General features: G+C 43.7%; 1 protein-coding gene across 2 annotated transcripts in view; it reads left to right on the forward strand.

Moving 5' to 3' along the window:
* The window catches only part of SPEG (striated muscle enriched protein kinase), a 450,680-nt gene that overhangs the window by 228,277 nt on the left and 198,801 nt on the right, over positions 1–23,602 (forward strand). For both annotated transcript variants that reach the window (XM_082262051.1, XM_082262052.1), the window contains 3 exons: positions 2,450–3,879; positions 7,015–7,158; positions 13,358–13,540. In XM_082262051.1, the coding sequence (XP_082118177.1) occupies positions 2,450–3,879; positions 7,015–7,158; positions 13,358–13,540 (1,757 nt within the window). The remainder of the gene's footprint in view (positions 1–2,449; positions 3,880–7,014; positions 7,159–13,357; positions 13,541–23,602) is intronic.

The raw sequence follows: 23,602 nt of genomic DNA on the forward strand, positions 1-23,602 counted from the left end.
ATTGTGAAAAATATTTTTTACTTTCTGCTATACAACATATCCCATAAAAAAATTTTAAAAATCAGATTTAGTCAAGAGTTTTGACCAAAATGTAGTCTCCTACATGTCTGGAATACTGGAACTTTCTTTTTTATACTAGTAATGGTAGCGATCACCGACTTATAGTGGGACTGTGTTAGTGCGGCGGACAACCTGACACTAACTGACGCTGTGTGGGAACTGACTAAAAGACACTGGCATCACCAGTGACACTAATACAGTGATCAGTGCTAAAGCTATATACTGTCACTGTACTAATGACACTGGCTGGGAAGAGGTGAGCATTTAGGGGCAATCAAAAGGTTAACTGTGTGCCTAACATTGTGTAATGTGTTTGCTGTGTGCTGTTTTCACTAAGCTATGTGCCTGTTTTTACTCCCTGCTTTGCATGTAGGGAAAAACAGCAAATCGCTGCTGACTGAAAACAGTCCTGTGTTGTTTATCAGCACAGGACTCTCCTCTGTCATTCACTCAGATCATCGGGTCCCGGCCTTTAATCATTGGCCTGGACCGGCATGTGCTGGAGCGAATGGCAGCACATCGCGCACCCCATACCTGGAAGATCTGGATTACATACATGTATGTGATCCGGCGCAGTGGGACTGCTCTGCCGCAGTATATCTGCAGTAGGTGGTCGGCAAGTGGTTAAGCTCTGCTGCACAGGGACTGCAAAAGGCTGATATTAAGTCAAATAGAAATAGAGTTAGGGCTTTGTCGGGGATTACAGAGTTTCATTAATTCGTTTTTTTTTTTTTATCTGCCTGGAATTCAGCTTTAACGGGATAAGAATATGGGAGCTGCCAGTGTGTCTGCAAGAAATGATTCGGTTATCCTCATCCTTAGTTCACTACAAAGTGAGTCACAAGCCTGAAGTATGCTGGACTAGGGCTGGCCCTACCATGGGTCCCAGTGGGTCCATTGGACCTAGGCAGCACTTGGAGAGGGGCAGCAAATTGACCCCCAATATTTTTTTTCCAGTAGTTTTGTGTGTCATCAGTTTGCGGCGCGTTAGGGGTGACATTTCCCAATCTCATACTGCCGCCTGTCGTGCAAACTGATGAGCATGAGAGGGTGGAGCGCAGGGGCGTAACTACAGGGGTTGCAGGGGTTGCAATTGCAACCGGGCCCCATGCTCAAGGGGGCCTGTGCGGCTCCCCTCTACACCTGGATAGCAGGGGCGGCAGGGGCAGCATGTAGAGAAATCACTGTCCTCCTTTTTCCTCCTTTAGCTGCAGGAGGAAAATGGAGGAGATTGGTTCCTCTGTATGCTGCCCCCGCCACTCCTCCTTTCCAGTTCACTTGTGTTCTGCTGTCTCAGGGCCCCCGTGTGCTCCCTTGGTCCCCCCCCCTCCCCCACTGTGCTCCCTCCCATCTCCAGCTGGCTGCTGCAGGGGATGTGTCACAATAGAGAACCAGGAAGGGGTCGGTAAATATATAATTTACCAGCTCCTTCATTTTCTGATTGGACAGAGTCATAGTCACTAGTCAGTGACATTGTAAAAAAATAAAATAAAATGATCAAAAATAATACAATTAAAATACCAAAAAATAAAAACTACTGACACCAGTGGGGGAACTTCCAGGATCGCAAAGGTCACACTTGCAACCGAGCCCTGGCATTCCATCACCGTGGGGAGGCCCCAAGATGGCAGGAAGGGGGCCCACTGCAGAAATTGTGAAAGGGTCCCGCTGCGGGACCGTAATAAAGGACCCCGCAGCAAGAGTAAAGGGCCCCAGGATTAGTGGTAAGAGCCCCAGGCTTGAAGGGAAGGGCCCCGGGAAGGGGTCTGGGGGGCCCTTAATAGTTTCTTGCACCGGGGCCCTGAAGGTTCTAGTTACGCCTCTGGTGGAGCGTCTCCTCTGGGGAACGTCCCTCACGTGATTGTGGTGTGCGCAATGACGTCAGACATCAGCGCACTCCATCTCACGCAGGGCAGGCTGGATCTTCTAGGGCAGTGGGCGTGGCACACACAGGAGTGACAGGAGGACTGAGGACAGACAGCGGCTGTTTGGTGGACCGGTCCGGTAGTGAGTTATGGAAGAAGATAACAATATATATATAATTATTTCAAAATTTTACATTTATATAAAATAATGGATGTGGGGGCCTTTTGGTGGGCGTGATTTTTTTTTTTTGGGGGGGGGGGCGCATTTCATTCTTGGACCCAGGCAGCACAATGTCTTGGGCCAGCCCTGGCTGGACCAGAGTACCAATTTCCCTGGTTACATGCCCGGGGGTCAATGATTCACTAGGTAGTAAATCAAGAATATCAGATTCAAAGCTTGCACCCTAAAGAACAAGTCAGCAATGACAGCTCATGTATTTCAATCCTTGACAGTCTAACTTTAAGATGAATATAATGAATTATTTGGACTAAAATAGATTCTGATTCTTTCTTTTCTTTTGCAGTTTTTTACCGGAAGGGGGGCTGAGGCGAGGCAGCATCAATGGTGCCATTCCAGACTCCCCTCAACCTATTCAGAGTCCCAGAACTCCTATTCTACCTCCTCCTTCTCCCCGTCTAGGCCAACGGCCATCTGCCAATCCTATACCAAGCAGCCGTGGCCAATCAACACCTCTCACACCCCGAAAGAAAACCCAGATGCCTTCACAGTATCAAGACACTGTGGCTGAGGAGTTTGAGGAGAAGGTTAAGAGGCCAAAGTCCTCAGCCGGCTCTCAGGTCAGTGGTCAAGATTCTCGCCCTCAGACGCCAGTAAGTGAATCATCAGGAAGAGTATCTATCTTGAGGGCATCTCCAAAGCTGGTCCGTTCTGGCTCCAAAATATTTGACAAACTGCGTTGCCTTGAAGAGAGAAGAAAAAGCCTGGATCAAACAGACAGTCCTTTCCCTGTGCAGTCATGGTTGCCCCTTCGTAAGACAAGGTCTTTTGACCAACCAGGAGAAGATGGACTGGGCGCTGGCTTAGAGTCCTCCACTGAGGAGCTAAGAGACGACCTAAGAGATGGAGTAAGATCAGAAATTGGAGGTTACACCTTGAGGTATCCCTCACTAAGATACAAGACATCTTCACTAGATGATAGGGGAGCCTTCTCAGGAAGAATAAGTGATATTGAGGCGAGGTTCTCCCAAGAGCTCTCTAGAATCAAGCGAACTGTTTCTCAGCAACAATTAATCCGGTCATCACAGGACTTAACGAGCAAATCACAAACATCACTTTCTAGCCAATCTGCTCTGGATTCTGCATCAACCCAAGTGCTTAAAGACTCTAAGCCACCTGAAATTCAGGAACAAAAGCCAGCAACTACTACGGTCACTGCCCGGAAGCCTATTGCACGAAGCTATGCCACCGCCAACCAAATATCACAAGATAAGGAACCTCGGGGAGTCATAAGCCAGAAAATTTCAGCTCCAGAAAAATCATCCAATGGTTCAGTTATTCACCATGAAGTAGTTAAGCAAACAGAAACCCGCCTAATGTCACAAGCACCTCCAAAAGTCAATATCATTGCTCCAAAACCAATTTTGGCCCACACACAAACCCCAAAGCAGGATGCTACAGATTCCAAGCACGGGAGAGTTCCAGACCGAGGAAGTGAACCCCCACCACCCAGCACACATGCTCCACCAGCTCTGGAAATAGCACATAGAGGGATAGGGAGGGAAAAGGGAACTTTAAGTGCAGACAGAAGAGGAGATACAAGATACCTCCCATGGGCAGTACCACCGGAACCTATCAAAAGAAGCCAAGCCCAACAGGGGAAGGGTGGGGGGCAAACCAAAAAGCACAGTGACTCCCACACTAGTGGCAAAAGCAGCAAAACATCCAAAAGCAAAGGAAAGAGCCGACGGCATAGGGTCATGTCACCAGAACTAGGTATGTCGCAGGGGGTCATATATAATAATAAATAAAAGAGTGCTACAGAATTCCACATGTGCAGAACGGAAAATCTATTTTGTTTCAGATAGATTTGTTATGTTACTAATTTCATTTCTTTAATTCATTTCAGAATTAGTTTAGATTCATTTTATTGAATTTTGTTTAGTTTTTTCATTTTCTAACGAATTCCAAATTTTTGAAACAATTCATATCAGTTTGAAACATGAATAAAAAACAAGAATAGCTGGTTGTTAAGAAATGGCTCGGAAGCCGGCCGCCGCGTCCTTAACAACTGATGACTCACTGACAGCTGAATGTAAAGAAAAGAATGCCGGCAAAAAAAAATTCTGACCCCCCCCCCCCCCCATGTCTAGGGCATGTGGCTTGGTATGGTTCAGGTATTGTTCAGAAGGGACACTTGCTCGTCCCCCCTCTTTTTCTGCCCTGCTGTGCTGCATGCTCAGATAAGGGTCTGGTATAGATTGCGGGGGAGACCCCACGCTGTTTTTTAAAATGATGTGAGGTTCCCCTTAAAATCCAAACCGGACCCGAAGGATATGGCTTGGGTGGGGGGGGGGGGGGTGCCGGGGTGCCCATGCTGTTTTTTTTTCTAAATTTTTCATTGCCGGCATTGTTTTGTTTACATTTCAGCTCTCAGTGTGGAGTCATTGGTTATCAAGGACACGGCGTCTGGCTTCCCACAGAATTTACACAGAATTTGAATCGGTCGATCATTTTTCGAACAATCTGAATTTGAATCGTTCCGAAAATTATCAGAACTGCAACATTACGGCGGACAGATCGGACCCCTAACTTACATTTTTGACATTTTTTGGGGACCAGTGACATTAATACAGTAATCAGTGCTAAATAATATGCACTGCTACTGTATAAATGACACTGGCAGGGAAGGGGTTAAAATTGGGGGTGATCAAGGGGTTAAATGTGTTCCCTATTGTGCTTACTAACTGTGTGGGGGAATGGGTTGGACCCTCTGTCCAACCCATTCAGACAGAGATCGGTGATTCAGCTTATCTTTCCCTGCCTCTCTGACAGAAGAGCCGCTTGCTTTGTTTACATAGCCAGGCAGCTCTTCTGTCATTCTAGCCAAAGATCGCGGTCTGCCTCCCACTGTGTCTAATCTACGTGATTGTGCGCAGCCGAGCCGCCCTGCCTCAGTAAATCTGCGTGGGGTGGTCAGCAAGTGGTTAAAAGAGAAGTTCAGGTTAAAAAGAAAAACATACATACTCACCTAGGCGGATGCGTCATTGATCCAATGCTGCATCTATCCCCCACTGCCTCTACACCAAGAACTGAGCGATCAAAGACTGCTGGTCACTCAGTTCTTTTTCGTCAGTGAGCATAGAGCCGGTGACTCTCAGTCACCGGCTCTCTGCTCTGCTCATCTAGGGTTAACTGGAGTGCTGGGCTGTGGAGGGGGTGAGAGCAGCTGCTCAGGCTGTCAGCGGCTCACTAAGGCTGAGCCAGCTGCAGGTCCTGGCACCTGAATGGATTCCGATATTAAGATCTGTCCAGTGCTTGGACCGGCTCACTGACATCAACCATTAGTGTGCTTTAGTCCGCTGTCGGCTGCATGTGGGTGATGGGAGTGCTGAACAAAGTGCACTCCTATGAGCCCCAGGAGAAGTACAGCCAAAAGAGTTTTGGCCCTACGTCTCCTTTAACACACCGCAATGTATGAGAATTGGCCATAATATGAAAAATGTCACATTTACATGATAAAAAGAATACTGAATTATTATACATTCTATTTTTTTAGTAACAGACAGAATATTTACAAAAATGCTATGGGGTCTATTTATAAAATATTTGTTGAATGAATGTCCCACACATCCGTGCAAGCTGGACACATTTTCCCTGTATTTTCTGTAATAGAATAATTCCTTTAAACGTCAGCTCCATCCAGTGGCCAAAATGCAGTATAGTTTTCTGAAATACCTCAGCGAAAAAATTTACAGCATTTTAGCCATGTAGTTGAAGATCATAGGAATTCAGCTTTTCGGGTTCGGTTCACACTAGATGCGGTGCAAATTCACAGTGAATTTGCTGCAAATTCGCACCGCATCAAAATCGCAACCTGTTCATGCAAAATGTCAACTTAAGGACTTCCGGCAATCAGTTTGCAAAACGCAGCGCAATTTGCAAAATGTACACCCATGCAATCCGATTCTGGTGCAGACAAATAAAGGGTCCTGCATGAGTGTGGTCCGAATGCGATGCAAATTCAGCCATAAAGTTTGAATGGTTGAATTTGCATCACACAGACATCGCATGTGATCTGCACAGCTATGCAGTATGAATCGCATGTGATGTCTGGCAGTGCTGGAACAAGGTCATCTGGAGCCCAGGGCGAACATGCAAATTGCGCCCCCCACAAGATGTATGATTATGTGTCAGTAAAAATCCCCCCCCCCCCTAAAAAAAAAAAAAATCGAGCACTAATCTGAATGCTCCCCCTTTGTCCCTGTACAAATCCACTCCCCTGCTGAAACCCCCACTCTTGGCACAAATCTTTACCCCAGCTCAAATTTTGTCTCTCCCCATATCGCCCCCAGCACAAATCCTCTACCCCTGGAAATGTCCTCTCTGAGCACAAATCCACTCCCCCCCCCCCCCCCCCACTTCAAATCCTCCCAGCTAGCACATATACCCCCCCCAACCATCCCTACTTTTGTAAATCCCCCCCCCCCAAAAAAAATCTCTAACCCCCCCCACCACCATATTTCCATATCTAGCACAAACCCCCCAAATTCCCTCTCCTAGCACAAATCCTTTTCAGCCATCCCCCCTCTCAACACAAATCCCCCCCATATCACTCCTTGCAACCCCCCCCACCTCACGATGCCACAGTGCCCAGGTCAGCCGCCCCCTCCTGCCCACCCCTTGTCCCTGCCCTGATGTCTGGCATCGCACCAGTGTAAATCAGTCCTTACAGAAAATACAGGAATAATGTGTCCAGCCTATTCAAATGTGTGTGACACAAATGTTTTATAAATAGATCTAATGTGTGCCCTGTGAATTCATTTCAATGTATATGTTTTATTAAAACTGCTACATTTTAATAACATCACTATCTATTTTTATAAGTGACATTGTTTCCATGCTTTTCAGAGTCATCGGACGATTCCTACGTATCGGCTGAAGAAGATCCTCGAGAGCCTCCGGTATTTGAAATCCCCTTGCAAAGTGCCCTGGTTAATGCCGGCTCAGAAGTTTTGTTAAAATGTATCATATCAGCCAATCCAACGGCAGAGGGTAAGAGATTAATAGACTTACTAAAGAAATAAAAATGAAGATAGGCTCTCTCAGTACCGGTTCACACTGATCCGACTTGTCACCTGACAAGTAACGGTCCATGCTATGCAATGGAACCGTTCTAATCAGAGCGACCTAAGTCGCTCTGACTTAGAAAAAGGTTCCTGCACCTTTTTTTTGCAAAGTTGGAGCGACTTGCATTGACTTCCATTATGTGAAGTCGTTGCAAGCCGCGCCGAAGTCGCGGTGCACGGGCGACTTCATTAGTCGCTCGAAGTCGGGGCGACTTTGAGTCGGATCAGTGTGAACCGACTGTAAGGCAGTGTTTCTCAACCTTTTTTCAGTCAAGGCAGGGGTGTAACTACAGGGGTTGCACGGGTTGCAATTGCAACCTGGTCCCATGCTCCAGGGGGCCCGTGCGGCTCCCCTGTACACCTAGATAGGGGTTGGCAGCATTTAGAGGTACTAATGTCTTCCATTTCCCTCCTGTAGCGCAGGAGGAAAATGGAGGAGATTAGTTCCTCTGTATGCTGCTGTCATCACTCCTCCTATCCAATTCACTTGTGTTCTGCTGTCTCTGGGCCCCTGTGTGCTCCCCCCCCCCCTCGCAGCGCTGCCGGCTTCCATCTTCCCTCTCCCGCCAGGGAATGTGTCACGATAGAGAGACAGAAAGGGGTACATAAATACGTAATTTACCGGCTCCTTCTTTTTCTGAATGAAATTGTAAAAAAATTAAAATTGTAAAAAGATAAAAATTAATAAAACAAAAATAACAAAAAATATCAGGATCGCAAAGGCCGCCCTTGCGACTGGGCCCTGACATTCCACCACCGTGGGGAAACCCCAAGATGGCACAAAGGGGATCCACTGCAGAACTTGTCAAAGGGTCCCACTGCGGGACTGTAATAAAGGGCCCTGCGACTAGAGTAAAGGGCCCCCAGGGTCAGTGGGAAGAGCCCCGAGCTTGAAGAAAAGGGCTCCGGCCAGGGGGGCCCTTCATGGTTTCTTGCACCGGGGCCCTGAAGGTTCTAGTTATGCCTCTGAGTCAAGGCACCCTTTAAAAATTATGGATAGTCTCGAGGCACCCTTTAAAACCTATAGTCTCGAAGCACCCCATTCTAAAATGTAAAACCTAATTCTAATAGTTTTACATAATGCAGCAACATCCACACATGTAGGACACCCAACGTTAGAGGTGATTTATTCTTCCAAAACAAATACACTTTTGCAAACTGGTACTGACTAGTATTCCATTGTTTCTCTTCTCCCTCATTTTTTATCCATCACTCAGCTAATGTGACCCCAACGCTGATGGAGAGGGGCAGGGTAGGGTCAAACAAGGATGATATGCAGGCGACTGACATCCTCCATGTCAACTGATGATGCCATTGGTCGTTAGGATACCTGCAGCTAGAAGGTTGTTATGGTGCACAATGAAAACCTGTGGCTTTGTGTACCTAAAAGGCAGCCTTCATCCACATGCTGGCTTGTATACATTTTTTGGGCAATTTTTAGGCATTTTGCCAAGGCATCCCTGAAGAAACATCAAGGCACCCTGGTTGAAAAAGGCTGCTCTAAGATATATCCCTAATCTCACATAAATTAGTGAGAAAATTACTTTAAAAAGGTGGGAGTATGTCGATAAAGTAACTATTAGAAACCCTGAAATAAAAACCTAATTTATTATATATAATCTAAAAAGTGCTGCGCAGTGTGCTAAAAAATGTACATGAAATTGTGAACTAAGTGAGATATATAAATATTATATAAATAAAATAATTAATAAATCATAGATGGGACAAAAATATATCAAACAATGCAAATTCGTGCGATAAGTGCTTAATCGCTAAAGCATATATGAAAACAATTGTGAAGGGTTCCTTCCAAAAATTGTGAACTACCGTATATACTCGAGTATAAGTCAACCCGAATATTTTACCACAGAAAAGTGGGAAAACGTATTGACTCGAGTATAAGCCTAGGGTGGGAAATGCAGCAGCTACTGGACCCAACTGGACCACCACGAGACACAAAACAGGGGCTTCGGGCATGGTACAGGAGATGCAGGGCTGCGGGCATGGTACAGGAGATGCAGGGCTGCGGGCATGGTACAGGAGATTGTACAGGCATGGTAAAGGAGATGGTTCAGGCATGGCACAGGAGATAGTACAGGCATGGCACAGGTGATGGTACAGGAGATAGTACAGGCATGGCACAGGAGATGGTACAGGCAGGGCACAGGTGATGGTACAGGAGATGGTACAGGCATGGCACAGGTGATGGTATAGGCATGGCACAGGTGATGGTACAGGCATGGCACAGGTGATGGTATAGGCATGGCACAGGTGATGGTACAGGCATGGCACAGGAAATGGTACAGGCATGGCACAGGAGATGGTACAGGCATGGCACAGGTGATGGTACAGGAGATTGTACAGGCATGGCACAGGAGATAGTAAAGGCATGGCACAGGAGATGGTACAGGAAATGGTACAGGCATGGCACAGGAGATGGTACAGGCATGGTACAGGAGATGGTACAGGCATGGCACAGGTTATGGTACAGGAGATGGTACAGGCATGGTACAGGAGATGGTACAGGCATGGTACAGGAGATGGTACAGGCATGGCACAGGTTATGGTACAGGAGATTGTACAGGCATGGCACAGGAGATAGTACAGGCATGGCACAGGAGATGGTACAGGAAATGGTACAGGCATGGCACAGGAGATGGTACAGGCATGGTACAGGAGATGGTACAGGCATGGCACAGGTGATGATACAGAAGATGGTACAGGCATGGCACAGGAGATGGTACAGGCATGGCATAGGTGATGGTACAGGAGATGGTACAGGCATGGCACAGGAGATAGTACAGGCTACAACCTGATCCTCCCCTGAGTCACCCCTGCCCCATAACCACCTCCATGCACCGTCCCTTGTCTCCTCCCCTCTACTCAACTTCCAATACCGCCCCCTCTAGATCAGTGTTTCTCAACCTTGTTTCAGTCAAGACACCCTTCAAAATTATGCACAATCTCAAGGCACCCCATTCTAAAATGTAAAAGAAAGGAATGGTTTTAAATAATGCAGCCGCATTGACACACATAGGACATCCAGCATATGAAATTATTTATTTTATACAGTATACCTTTGCACACTGGTACTGACTAGTATTCCAGTGTTTCTCCTCTCCCTCGGTCTCCCTCCCTTGTTCAGTTAATGTGACCCCAGTGCAGACAGAGAAGGGCAAACAAGGACATCCTCAGGTGCTCAATGTGTTCCTTATCAATTTATGACATCATAATTTATTAGAATCCCAGCAGCTGGCTCGCAAGGTGCCCAAGGTTGTGATGCTGCACAAATGAAAACCTATGGCCTTGTGTAACAAAAAATGCAGACGAGATCCCCCTGCCAGCTTGCTGCCAATTTTGGGCAATTTAAAGGCAATGATTTTGCATTTTGCCAAGGCACTCCTGAAGATCCCAGACGGCACCCCAGGGTGCCACGGCACCTCTGTTGAAAAAAGGCTGTACTAGAGGATGTTCAAAAATAACACTTACTTGCCAGATTACCAGTAGAAAATAAAGGGGAAAAAAGCCTAAAAAAAAGAAAACGAATGCAGCCACCATATCTGGGGTATCATATCACCATTAGGGATGATCGAACGGTTCGGGTCGACCATCGGTTTGACCCGAACATTGGCTGTTCGAGGTTCAGCCGAATTTAGAACTTTTTTCCCAAAAAGTTCGGAATTCGGCAACCAGAACCAACCAAAATGCAATGGGACAGGAAATGGGCTTTAAAAGCCCATGATTGGACCAGAACCATTAGCAAAAGCCAATTTAGGGGGCAGGAGAATGCTAGGAATGTGATTGGAGTGACTAGGGGGTCCATAGACCAATCATTACTATTAGTGAATACGCCCCACAGTATATAAGATAGCCCCCGCCAAATTCCTAGCATTGTAATACAGGGACATGGAAAAGAGTGGAAGCAGTTCTGATACTTCTGTTACAAAGTGTCATTTAGCAATTTTTAGTGTGAGCAAAGGGATATCTAGTGTAGTTAGGGTGCTATTTTACACTTTAGTTAGCTTTAATTTATTCAGCTTCTGTAGGGAAAGTGTTAAGTGTAAGGGGACCATAATGTAGTGTAGGGTTAACTGACAGTGACTGCTATGGCAGGGTGACAAAACCCTTCCATTTCAAGGTGACCGCTATAGAGAAAAGCTAGTCTCTCTCAAGTCACTTTCGCTGCAGTAATATGGCTTCTCACCAGTCAGCATTCTTTATGCTGCAGGCGTTGCTAGTGCTTTTTTGAGGACATGTTTGGAGTCAGACATGACATCTGAACATGTGTATAGGGGGTATATATACACACCCATGTCTGTATATATACACCTAGACATATATAGGTGTGAAAGGAGCAGAAAAAACTACTTGTGCTAATGAAATAATTAACACCAATATAGTTACGCTCCTATCACGCCTATATATGTCTAAGTGTAAAATACATATAAGTATGTGTGTATATATACCACTATACACAAGTTCAGATGTTTTGCCTGCCTCCAAAAACCCCAAAAAAATGCCTGCAACAACACACCTGGGCGTTTTTTTTTTTTTTTTTGACTCTAGCGTTTTTTTGGGCATTTTTGGGGGTTCTTTGGAGGCAGGCAAAACATCTGAACTTGTGTATACGGGTGTATATCTACCACTATACACAAGTGCAGATGTTTTTCCTGCCTCCAAAGAACCCCAAAAATTGCCAAAAAAACGCCTGCTACTAAACCGGCAAGGTGTGAAAAGCGAGAAGCCACTAACCTGTTCTATAAGTTACAAAATACAAACATTTTTTTTTCTGGTTCTGGACATGCTACAGAGCTGAAACTTCACAGGTACACTTTTTAGACCCCCCCGATACTAAATCCAAAGAATTTTTTTTTTTTTTTTTTAATTTTTTCAATAATTGGCTCTCTATCAAAAACGACAATTTTAAGAACTTTTTTTGTGTTATTAATAGTTCCTGGGGCATGACCCAGAACCCTAGGCACTTTTTAGGGGCATTTATTGGGTTTTAGGGCTTCAAAATGGTGTTTTTTGATTACCGAAGTTCGGGTCCCATTGATTTCAATGGGGTTCTGAAATCCGGGCCGAACTTTCGGGAAGTTCGGATGTTCTGGCCGAACCGAACTTTTGAAAAGTTCGATCATCCCTAATCACCATATCTAAGCTGCAATAAAATACATTTTTGCCTTTGGTTTTAGATACGCTTTATATTGTTTGATTTTCTTAACCTCCTTAGCGGTAATCCCGAGCGTGACTCGGGGTTGGTTTTTCATATCAGGAGCGGTAACCCCGAGTCACGCTCGGGGTGGATTGCAGAGAGCGCAGCGGTGTTCTCTTACCTTATCCTGGCGATCCAGCGATGATCTCCCATTGCTGTGACCGCCAGCCGAGAGTCCCGCCGCTCCTCCGTCGGTCTCCGTCGCTCTGATCACTTCCTAGTTCCGTTCCCTGCAGCAGCAATGCTGCATGGGAGCGGAACTAGGGAGGGAAATTCAAAAAAAAAACGTTGTACAAAACACAAAACACATTTTATATTATATATATATATATATATATATATATATATATATATGCATATATATATATATATATATATATATATATATATATGCATATATATATATATGTATATATATATATGCATGCATGTATATATATATATATATATATATATATATATATATATATATATATATATATATACCGGTATATATATATATGCATATATATATATATATATATATATATATATATATGTATATATATATATATATATATATATACACACACACACATATATCTATATATAATATATAATGCATGAATTATAATCTAATCAATAATATAATTTTATTATATATATTATATATTAAATAATAAAATAATATTATTGATTCGATTATAATTCACGCGTTTGTGTTTCAAATTTATCACATCTGGGATGTCTACTAGAGTCTTGTTTTGGTCAGGTTTAAGTCAGTAATTACTAAGAATTGTAGGCCTATAATACATAACGCCAAATTTCCATGAAAAGAATTGTACCGCTTTTGGTATGTAATTCCTGACATAATCATACCGCCAGGGAGGTTAACATAAAATAAATAGTATATTTTTTATTTTTTTTGCAGTGGTATGGAGAAAAGATCGAGCAGTACTCAAAAACAGTGTTACTCATCAGATCCGGTCAGAGGGCGAGAGGCATTCGCTGCTAATACGCTGGGCGTTGCCTTCTGACTCTGGAATCTACACCGTGACGGCACGTAATGAAGTGGGCGAGGCCAGCAGCTGCGGAGCCCTGACAGTGAAACCAGGTAATTGCAGAGCAAGATGTTTTCATTACATGCTAATACACCTTATATATCAATAGGTGTAACAGGAATCCTGTCATAGACAACGTTTCCTTTCACCACTTGACCTTCAGAATGTTTTACCCCCCCCCCCCCTTCATGACAAGGGCAATTTTTGCTATTCAGCACTGCGCTGTATTGATCACTGTTGTTTGCGCTATACACATATATATTAATTATTTATTTATTTATTAATGCATTGTTGAATTCCACAACTGCTGATTTTAATTTTCACAGTTGCGTGCATTAATATCATATTTGGCACTTGCACTTTTTCCTTAGATTAGGTCTGTCTGGGAATCATAAGAATCTGCGCTGATCATCATCCCTTTTTATACTTTTATGTAGTGCATCTACAGTGGACTAGCGGCATTTTCTTACTCCCTTATTGCAGTTTTATTTAACCTTAGAAGCCCTGGGAGCTTGATTGCTTATTTCCCTATGACTCTCTTACAGATGACTTAGATCTCATTCACACGGGCGTACTGCAGTGTACACCCGTGTGAGGGCTGTATATACCCACATGGGGCTACACAGGTGTTCCATGCATCATTGTCCAGGCAGACCCATGGCATTGTAGGCTGCATTCTTCATACATAAATTATATACTAAATTATAATAATAATAATAATAATGAGACAACTTATGGTGTTGAAATGGCCGCGGCACTTTTATTGGTATAATCCATAAATACATATTTATATCACATAAATATAATAAATAAATAAATATATAATAAATAAATTATTTTAAAACTCAAAAACTTCAGAAAATTCCGCTCAGTCATAGAACTCGAGCGCTGAGCCAAAGATTTCCAACAACTCCCCCCTTTATACAAGGGTGACAAACCACATAAAAGAGCACTCCACAGGGAGGGAGGGAGAGGAGCTCGCCGCACCGATCCAGGACACACTGAGGAAAGCTGGGCTGCGCGTCTTCTTATATAGACCCAGACACGTGACGCCTCACACGCGCGCGCCACGTTTTTCCCGCCTTGGTGCCAAGTGATTTGCCCGCTCAAACCTGACTAACTTCCCGCCCAAACTAGCGAAAAGTCTTCCCGCTTTAATTTTAAAAAAAAAACTGACTGGCCTGACTAAAGCCGCACAACTAAACCTTATGCAATAAAACCCCGTAGCCTAAATGAACTATATGGTAACTCTCTCGCAGCCACAAGCCCATGCTGCGGGCCCTATTACTGTGTGCCCAGTGCTTTAAGTGGGCCAGTATGCACTGGTACTCAGTACCGCCACTTCCAAATATGGCTCTTGAGCATACCGCCACCTCTCCGTGCGCCTTAGCGTACCAGTACGCTCATTTTGGACATCTGCGCCCCCTCAATTGCCCACCCCCCCAAGAATGTTTCCCACTCCAGAGCCAGATCAGTCACCACCAGTGAGTCCCCCTGCTCCGGAGTCCCATTTCAGGCCAGGGGGGGTGCTCTGTGGGGACCCTGATGTGGGGTGGGGGGGGGGGCGATAAAATGTATAGGCTATAATAGAGTACCGGCACCTCTTTTGGGCCACTTAAAGCACTGTGTGTGCCCACATTACATTCATGTCAATTGGGATGCAGCGGCTGCACGGACAAAGCCGCTGCTCCCAATTTAATATTTGTGTGGGTGCCGTTGTTCCGTGTGTTCATGTGCAGGCAATCCTATTCATGTGAATTGGGATTCAGTTGCTGACAGCCGTGTGGGTGCAGGTGCAAGGCCCCAAACGTGTTCAGAGCCATGCACCTGCACCCACACAGCTGTAAGCCACTGCATCCCAATTCACATGAATGGGATGGCCTGCACGTGGATGCACGGAACTCTTGTGTATCCCCATGCAGGTAAACACAGCTCTCGCACGGGTGTGTGCTGTAGTACACCTCTGTGAATGAGGTCATACATTCTGAAGCATTTTCAGCAGCTGAGTGTTCTCCCTGCTCCCTTTTTGCAAGTTGTCCCCACTGACAGGATCGCTAAGGTGCCATCAGCCTAAAACACATCGCAGGACACTTTTAAAACTTGTGCCGGATGAAAACCAGGCAAGAGGATAAGTGGATATTACAAGTCAGGGAGACATGTAGTAATAGCCTTTTGAAATGTCAGGGTTTTGGCAGGTCACTATTGTCCTTTTTGTTATATAAGCTCAGTCATTACCACTCTGACATCCTGTAGCTACATCTAGCTTTTTGCTGGATTGACAGGCATCCATTCTCTGTCACAGCACAAAACAGGCAATGTGCCATTAGCACATTACGGTGGATTTACTAAAGGCAAATAGATTGTGCACTTGCACTCCTTTTCCCCAGAACTTAGTAAATGCAGTAAAGTTCTGCTGATTTCAATCATCAAATCATGTGCAAAAAATGCAGTTTTGTTCATTTTCTTTGCACCTGATTGGATATTTTTTTACAAAGTAAAGCTTTACCACATTTACATTTTTTAAGGAAAATGAGTGGAACTGCACTTGCAAAGTGCACAGTCTATCTGCCATTAGAATATCAGCCCCATTATTTCAGCACTGTGAATGTACCGTGGTGCAAATTAGTGATCGGCTGATATCGGTTTTTCGTTGCCAATACCAATACCGATATTTTGGCCAATGCATATCGGTATCGGCCGATATGCGTCGATATTTTCGTACATTTAAAAAAAAAATTGACATGTACTCTTGTGGAGGGATCTGGGGGTCTAAAACACCCCAAACCCATCCTCTGCACTTAAAAGCATTCAAAACGCCAAGTTTGGCTGTTTTGAATGATGTCATTTTTTTTAAATCTGGCGCCAGTACCCGGAAGTGATGTCATGACATCACTTCCGGGTTTTTACATGGAGACCCGATCAGAGCCGAATGCGGCTTTGATCGGGTCTTCGGCGGCCGTGCAGGCTGGTTGCTGGTGAGACCCGGGCGAGCTGCGGAAGGCGGTGGGAGGTGTCACCCCTCCTTGTGATGACAGCCGAGCAGCTTCTCAGCCGCATTGGTTGTCATTACAAGACAGCCGACGGTTGGCTATGGAAGCCGGTACCGGGGTGATGCCTCTAGCTGCAGGCATCACTCCGGTACAAGCACTTTCCCGAAATATCGGTAATATTGGTCACGTTGGTGGCCGATTCCGATATATCGGAGAGAGCGCATATCTGCCCCCGATAATCGGTCAATCCCTAGTGCAAATACTGCTATGGCTCATTATGTGCCTCAATTTAGTACATATGGCTTTAGTACATAGCAAGCCAAATTTAGTGTACATGATTGGGACTTTATAGGGCGCATTAATCTTTATATTACAACGTATTTAATTTAAAATAAAAAAAAGATATTCCTTTACTGTGATTTTTCACCTGTTTTGCTATGAGCAATGGTCATGGTTACTAAAGTATAACAAAAGTTTTGAAGAAGGATTCGAAGCCCCGTCTGATATTTTTCCTTTTTGATGTCTGTGCCCCCGTTATGGAGATTCAGATTCAGAATACTTTATTAATCCCAAAGGAAATCATTAAACCCAAGAGAAATGATTAAACATTTGTCCTGTTTACCTTAATCACTGAGAGTGCAGGAAAGTCCAAAATTCGGAGTTGTCCCCAGAACAGCAAAGCAAATTCTGCAGCATAATACTGGCCAACTTTCTATGGTAAACAGATATCGACCTTGTGAAAGTCACATTTGTTCTAAGTGATTTGATGCAGTAGATATTTCCCCATAGTTCCTATGCTGCTAATAGGTACCATATTTTTTGACATCACAGTAAGAGTGGTTTTTGTATTTCAAATAATATACTAAGAAATGTGATATTTATTTTTCAATTCAGTAAACAAATGACTATCCTCCTATTTTCTGCATTCATATTTATTTTGATACAGTGCTGTTTATGAGCCCAAAATATTATTAAATAGTTTGGACTTCTTTTATTGTACAGTAAAACCTTGGATTGCGAGCATAATTCATTCCGGAAACATGCTTGTAATCCAAAGCACTCATATCAAAGCAAATTTCCCCATAAGAAATAATGGAAATCCAGATGATTAGTTCCAAAACCATTTATTCATAAATCCTTCAGTTTATAGTCCATATAAATATATAGCAATGTGAAAGGTTGTGTAACCATAAAATGTCCACCCACTAATGGCGCCTTCACAAGAGGATTAGAAGCATAATCCAGCAGGAGCTACAGAGTATAAAGGAGAAGAGAGGTGCCTCTAAGCGCCCATTCAGACTGGCGCGACACGACTTGCTGGGGCGACCTGTGAAGTCGCGATGCACAGCATGCACCGCGACCTCGGGGCGACTTGCAGGGACTTCATATAATTGAAGTTAATGCAAGTCGCCTCCAGGTCGCCCCAAAGTAGTACAGCACCCTTTTTCTAAGTCGGAGTGACTTGTGTCGCTCCTATTAGAACGGGTCCTGTACTATTCAATGGTGAGCGACCGACCGCGACTTGTCAGGCGACCAAGTCGCCTGACAAGTCGCGCTAGTGTGAATGGACCCTAAGTGTAGCAATATGGTTACATTTAATGAAGGTTCAACATTTAGCAACTCACATGGTTGATGATTAAAACAGGCACATCTAAGTATGCAGGCATCTGGGGTAAAGGTGTCCACATAGACCGTTCTCCGCACCACCGGCTCTCACCACCAACAGTCTGCAATCGTGACGGGGAAGACTACCCTGCAGTAGAGCGATCTAAAAGCGAGGTTTGAAGCGCACGTGAACCGCAGTGTGGAAGGGATGACATTTATGGCGGTGCGGAGGACGGTCTATGTGGACAGCTTTACCCCGGATGCCGGCATACTTAGATGTGCCAGTTTTAATCATTACCCATGTGAGTTGGTAAATGTTGAACCTTCATTAAATGTAACCATATTGCTACACTTAGAGGTGCCTCTCTTCTCTTTTATACTCAGTTGTAACATGACGCTACTTGTATATCAAGACATCGCTTGTTTATCAAGTCAAAATTTATAAAAAAAAAATGTTGCTTGTCTTGCAAAACACTCTCAAATCAAGTTACTCTCAATCCAAGGTTTTACTGTATAGTGATAAAAATAATAATAATGCAATAGGTCATTAGTAAATGTTTCAAATAATTGTTCTGGTTTTTTTGTGTCTGTTAAAAGATACCATGCAAAGGTATTGTTGATCATAAGCGATACTAGCTTGGTTTTTTGATTAGAAGCAATTTTGCAATTTTGCAAATATTAAAGGAAAGTCTTGTGCCATGTCAGCTGTTTTTTATTTTTTTCAGGCTAAGAACATTTTCAAGTAGAGAAAATACTTGTTTATCTTGCCAAAAAATGGCATTTCTTTGTCACTTCTGTGAGATTAAAAGAAAGCAAAAATAGTCTTATCACTTGTTCCATGTAAACCATGCAATGCTTCTGCAAACTATGAATCCCTCTACCCCCTATATAACGAAGATAAAGAGAGGAAGGTCTTTTTCTAGTCCAAATCAGGAATGAAGACTGGTGACAGCTATGGCTCCCTCCATAGATACAGTGAAAGACACCCAGTAACAGGGGGTGTGTTATTCACAGAGTTACCAGGTAAAAATAAAGGGAAAAAAGCCTAGAAAAATGATTTGTAGTCAGCACATCTAAGGACTGGTAGGCTACAATATATCATGTTTTTGTTTTTTGGATTTATATACTCTTTAAGAGCCAATTCACACTAGCGCGACTTGTGAGGCGACTTGTGTGCCCTCAAGTCGCCCCAAGTCGCCGGACACAACAAAAGCAATGTTAATCAATGAGTGCCGTCATAATTGGCACTACTGAAGTCGCTCCGACTTCAGAAAAGGGTCCTGTACTACTTTGAGGCGACTTATGATCCGACTTGTCCCATAGACTTCAATGGGAGTCGCCTCCTTGTCTTATTTGAAGCAACTTGTGATCCGACTTGTGATCCGACTTTCCATAAAAATGGTCCTGAACAAGAAAAATAGAGCATTTTTCTTATAATTTTTATTAGCACATGAATATGTCTTCTGTCCACCTGGCCGTTTTTCTTGCAGGCATTTATCGGGCATTTTTGGAGGCAGGCATGACTTTTTTTGGATTAGTGTCTGGGGGGGAGGGGGGGGGGGTCTAAAAAATGTCCCTGTGAAGTTTCAGCTCTGTAGCATGTCCAGAACCAGAAAAAAGAGCATTTTTCTTATAATTATTAACCTCCCTGGCGGTATGATTATGTCAGGAATTACATACCAAAAGCGGTACAATTGTTTTCATGGAAATTTGGCGTTATGTATTATAGTCCTACAATTCTTAGTAATTACTGACTTAAACCTGACCAAAACAAGACTCTAGTAGACATCCCAGATGTGATAAATTTGAAACACAAACACATGAATTATAATCGAATCAATAATATTATTTTATTATTTAATATATAATATATATAATAAAATTATATTATTGATTAGATTATAATTCATGCATTATATATTATATATAGATATATGTGTGTGTGCATATATATATATATACATATATATATATATATATATATATATATATATATACATATATATATATATATATATATATATATATATATATATATACATACATATATATATATATATATATATATATATATATATATGCCTATATATATATATACCGGTGTATATATATATATATATATATATATATATATATATATATGCGCATATATATATATATATATATATATATATATATATATATATATATATATATGCATATATATATATATATATATATAATATAAAATGTGTTTTGTGTTTTGTGCAACGTTTTTTTTTTTTTTTGAATTTCCCTCCCTAGTTCCGCTCCCATGCAGCATTGCTGCTGCAGGGAACGGAACTAGGAAGTGATCAGAGCGACGGAGACCGACGGAGGAGCGGCGGGACTTTCGGCTGGCGGTCACAGCAATGAGAGATCATCGCTGGATCGCCAGGATAAGGTAAGAGAACACCGCTGCGCTCTCTGCAATCCACCCCAAGCGTGACTCGGGGTTACCGCTCCTGATATGAAAAACCAACCCCGAGTCACGCTCGGGATTACCGCTAAGGAGGTTAATACAGCAGTGTGGGTTCAGTGTGGGTTCTGGACATGCTACAGAGCTGAAACTTCACAGGTACACTTTTTAGACCCCCCAGACACTAAATCCAAAAAAGACATGCCTGCCACCAGAGACGCCCAAAAAATGCCCGATAAATGCCAGCAATAAAAAATGCAAGGTGTAGAGAAGCCACCACACTGCTGTATTAATAATTATAAGAAAAATGCTCTTTTTTTTTCTGGTTCTGGACATGCTACAGAGATGAAACTTCACAGGGACACTTTTTAGACCCCCCAGACACTAAATCCAAAAAAGTCATGCCTGCCTCCAAAAATGCCTGATAAATGCCTGCCAGAAAAACGGTCAGGTGGAGAGAAGACATATTCATGTGCTAATAAAAATTATAAGAAAAATGCTTTTTTTTTTCTGGTTCTGGACATGCTACAGTGATGAAACTTCACAGGGACACTTTTTAGACCCCCCAGACACTACCCCTCAGACACTATCCAAAAAACATCATATTCTGATTGGCCAAATACAAAGTCGTACAAAGTCATCTATCATATAAGTTGCGTAAAAAAATGTACAAGTCGCGCTAAAGTCGCGCTAGAAGTCGCCCCTTATGAGGCGACTTAGAGGTCGCGGCAGTGTGAACCGGCACTAATGCATTCGAAGCTGCTCCCTCGTACTCAATTACTAGAGATGTGCACAACGGAAAAAAAACATTTCGGTTTATTAAGGATTCATTCATTAAGTTAATTATTTGTTTCATCACATCCATTAAGTTAGAATTATTCATTTTCAGAAATTTGTTTTGTATATTCGAATTTGTTTTGTATATTCGTTGTTCCGAATTGATTCATATTTTCTGAAGTTATTTCGGAAGATTCTGATTAATTCGGTATGTTATAATTTAGAGATTCTGATGGATCAACCTCCATCCAACTCAAACACAATAAGTAGGAGTCATCTTATTTCACTTTTATACCTTACTGTAACTATTGCAATATGTTTCGATTTTAACGTATTATGTAGTGAATTTTTCATAATTCACACTACAATCACAAGAATAAAAACAAATGGATCTGAATCAATTTGGATCATTCGTTATGTTGTTATTTCAGATGCTTTAAACATTAAAGCAGAGTTCCACTGGCTTTTGTGTTTATTAAAAGTCAGCAGCTACAAAGAGTGTATCTGCTGACTTTTAATAAACACACACTCACCTGTCCCACGGTCCAGCGATGCGGGCGGGGGGAGCCTCAGTTCACTCCGTCTTCCTCCAGTGGCGCCGGCATCACTACTGTGGGCACCCGGCTGTGACAGCTTGCGGCTTTACAGCCGGGTGCACACTGCGCATGCGCGAGTAGCGCTGAACGTTGTGACTGGCCAGGCAATCTTCTGGGACCTGTGACGTGTCCCAGAAGATTGCAGGGAGGGAGGGGGGAGAGGAGAACTTCCGCCCGAGCCGCCTAGGCTCCCTGAGTGGAAGTGGGAGCAGGTACCTGTCAAAACTAGGTACCCGCCCCCCCCCCCAAAAAAAAGGCATGGCAAATGTGGCATTTCAGACTCAGGACCACTTAACCACTTAAGCCCCGGAAGATTTTACCCCCTTCCTGACCAGGGCCTATTTTGCGATTCGGCACTGCGTTAATTTAACGGACAATTGCGCGGTCGTGCAACGCAGTACCTAAACGAATTTGACGTCCTTTTTTTCCCACAAACAGAGCTTTCTTTTGGTGGTATTTGTTCACCTGTGCAATTTTTTGATCATGCGCTATAAACAAAAAAAGAGTGACAATTTTGCAAAAATAACAATATTTTTCACATTTCTTTATATGAAATTCCCCCCAAAAAATTTAAAAATCAACATTTTTTAACATTTTAGGCCAATTTGTTTTATGCTACATATGTTTGGTAAAAAAAATCGACACAAGCGTATTTTGATTGGTTTGCGCAAAAGTTATTGCGTTTACTAACTAAGGGAAAGATTTTTGTCATTTTTGTTGGTTTTTTTTTAAACGAGTAATGACCTGCAATTTTTTTTGCAGGACTACGACATTGCCGCGGACAGATCGGACCCTTGACTGTCATTTTTGACACTTTTGGGGTTACCAATGACATTACTGCAGTAATCAGTGCTATACATATGCACTGTTACTGTCAAAATGACACTGGCAGTGAAGGGGTTAACATCGGGTCCGCCGGGCACACGCGCGGGGGGTCCGTGAGCGAGTGGGAGCGCACCTCCGGCGGCGCGCGCTCGCTCCCTAGAACCTCACAGGGGCTGACTGCTGACGTAAATCGTCGTTAGGCAGTCGGCAAGTGGTTAAAGCAGACGTTCCACTTTTGAGTGGAACTCCGCTTTAAAGAGGAAGTAAACTCTTCCTTTTTTTTTTTCTTCCCTGCAAAGTAAATGCATAATCTGCTAGTATGCATCGCATACTAGCACATTATGTGACACTTACCTCTAAACGAAGCCCTCGTCGTCCCCGCTGACGGCTGCATCCATCTTCTGCCGTCTTCCTTCCTGGTCTGCGGACTCCGGCTATGGTACTGGCTACTGGTCCATGCGCGCAGGAGCCTCCGGTCACGGCACAGGGCTCTGAAGAAACATTACGGCGGCCATTACATCAGAGCGCATGCGCCAATGACATCATCGGCTGCATGAAATGTAAATATCTCCTAAATGGTGCAAGTTTAGGAGATATTTACAGTACCTATAGGTAAGCCTTATTAACCACTTTGCCGCTGCTCACTAGAGCTCTACTGCGTCAAAGTGGCTCCATAACGTCTGGCGACGTAGACCTATGTCGCCAGACATTCCCCTCTCTCGGCGGCGCGTGCGTGCCGCCGGAGGCTCGCTCCCGCTGTATTCAGTCACAGCGGGAGTCGGGCCAGGGGAGGAGCGGCGGCGATCGCCGCTGCTCTTCCCCGATCGTCGGGGAATCGAGTGTGGAGATCCGCCTGCTTGTGTAAACAGAGCGGGCGGATCTCCT

Source organism: Pelophylax lessonae (genome assembly GCF_965119305.1).
Source record: "Pelophylax lessonae genome assembly, chromosome: 6".
NCBI classification, from domain to species: Eukaryota; Metazoa; Chordata; class Amphibia; order Anura; family Ranidae; genus Pelophylax; species Pelophylax lessonae.